This window comes from Penaeus monodon, chromosome 22 (genome assembly GCF_015228065.2).
Source record: "Penaeus monodon isolate SGIC_2016 chromosome 22, NSTDA_Pmon_1, whole genome shotgun sequence".
Classification (NCBI taxonomy): domain Eukaryota; kingdom Metazoa; phylum Arthropoda; class Malacostraca; order Decapoda; family Penaeidae; genus Penaeus; species Penaeus monodon.
Genome location: NC_051407.1, coordinates 7,917,611 through 7,918,429, shown reverse-complemented (window position 1 = coordinate 7,918,429; position 819 = coordinate 7,917,611). Strand labels below are relative to the sequence as shown.

The following is an 819-nucleotide window of genomic DNA, read 5'->3' as shown; positions in this document are numbered from 1 at the left end:
ATCTGAGCATTTTCATATTATATAGATTGTGTTTACAACGAACCAATTTTATGATCCAAGTTGTATAATGCTAAACTATGGTTCAACGAATAACTCTGAAAAAAAAACAGAAAATAGCTTGACACATTAAGGTTCAGATTCTTATGTAGTTACCGGTCATTTAACCATTCGGTTCTCAATTGCACAAGAAATATCTTATTTGAGTGCGTGTGTAGGATATACATACACATACGTAGGTGTATGTATGTAGATCTTTGTGACTTTTTGTCAAGTGGATGCCAGATTTTTAAATGTATCAACCTTCTTACCGACCGCATTTTCATACCCGGGTATGAAAGTCTGAAATGGAAGGGGAAAGGGATTTGCAGAGCGGGGAAACTGGTAGTATATAAGGTGATGTGCAGTTCAGGTCGGTAGATTCTTCCACCATGAAGTTCCTAGTAAGTAATATTCTCCCCGCTGTGTTTAGATGCATTATTACAAATTCCTGGCCTAAATTTGATTAATAAAGTTCAACACACACTGAAATAGAAGGGGAAAGGGATTCTACAGAGCGGAGAAACTGTGATGTGCACCTTAGGTCAGTAGATTCTTCCACCATAAAGTTCTTAGTAAGTGGTATTCTCTCTGCATTTCGTGTTGAAATGTATTAGTTATATCATTACAAAATCATTACCTAAATTTCATTAATGTAAGTCAACGCACACACAGACGCTTGCATATAGAGAACATTCATAAAAAACAGTATTTCTCAACCTTTTTCATTCTGTTGTCCCGATATATAATAATCTACTTGGCCCCGTTCAGTATCTGTCATCT

The 819-nt window shown here is 36.0% G+C and overlaps 1 protein-coding gene across 1 annotated transcript in view; it reads left to right on the top strand.

The window, feature by feature from the left end:
* Positions 1-428: 428 nt before the first annotated feature.
* Positions 429-819, top strand: part of LOC119586892 (glycine-rich cell wall structural protein 1.0-like) — a 1,742-nt gene continuing 1,351 nt past the window's right edge. The window contains exon 1 of the mRNA XM_037935628.1: positions 429-440. Coding sequence (XP_037791556.1) covers positions 429-440 — 12 coding nt within the window. The remainder of the gene's footprint in view (positions 441-819) is intronic.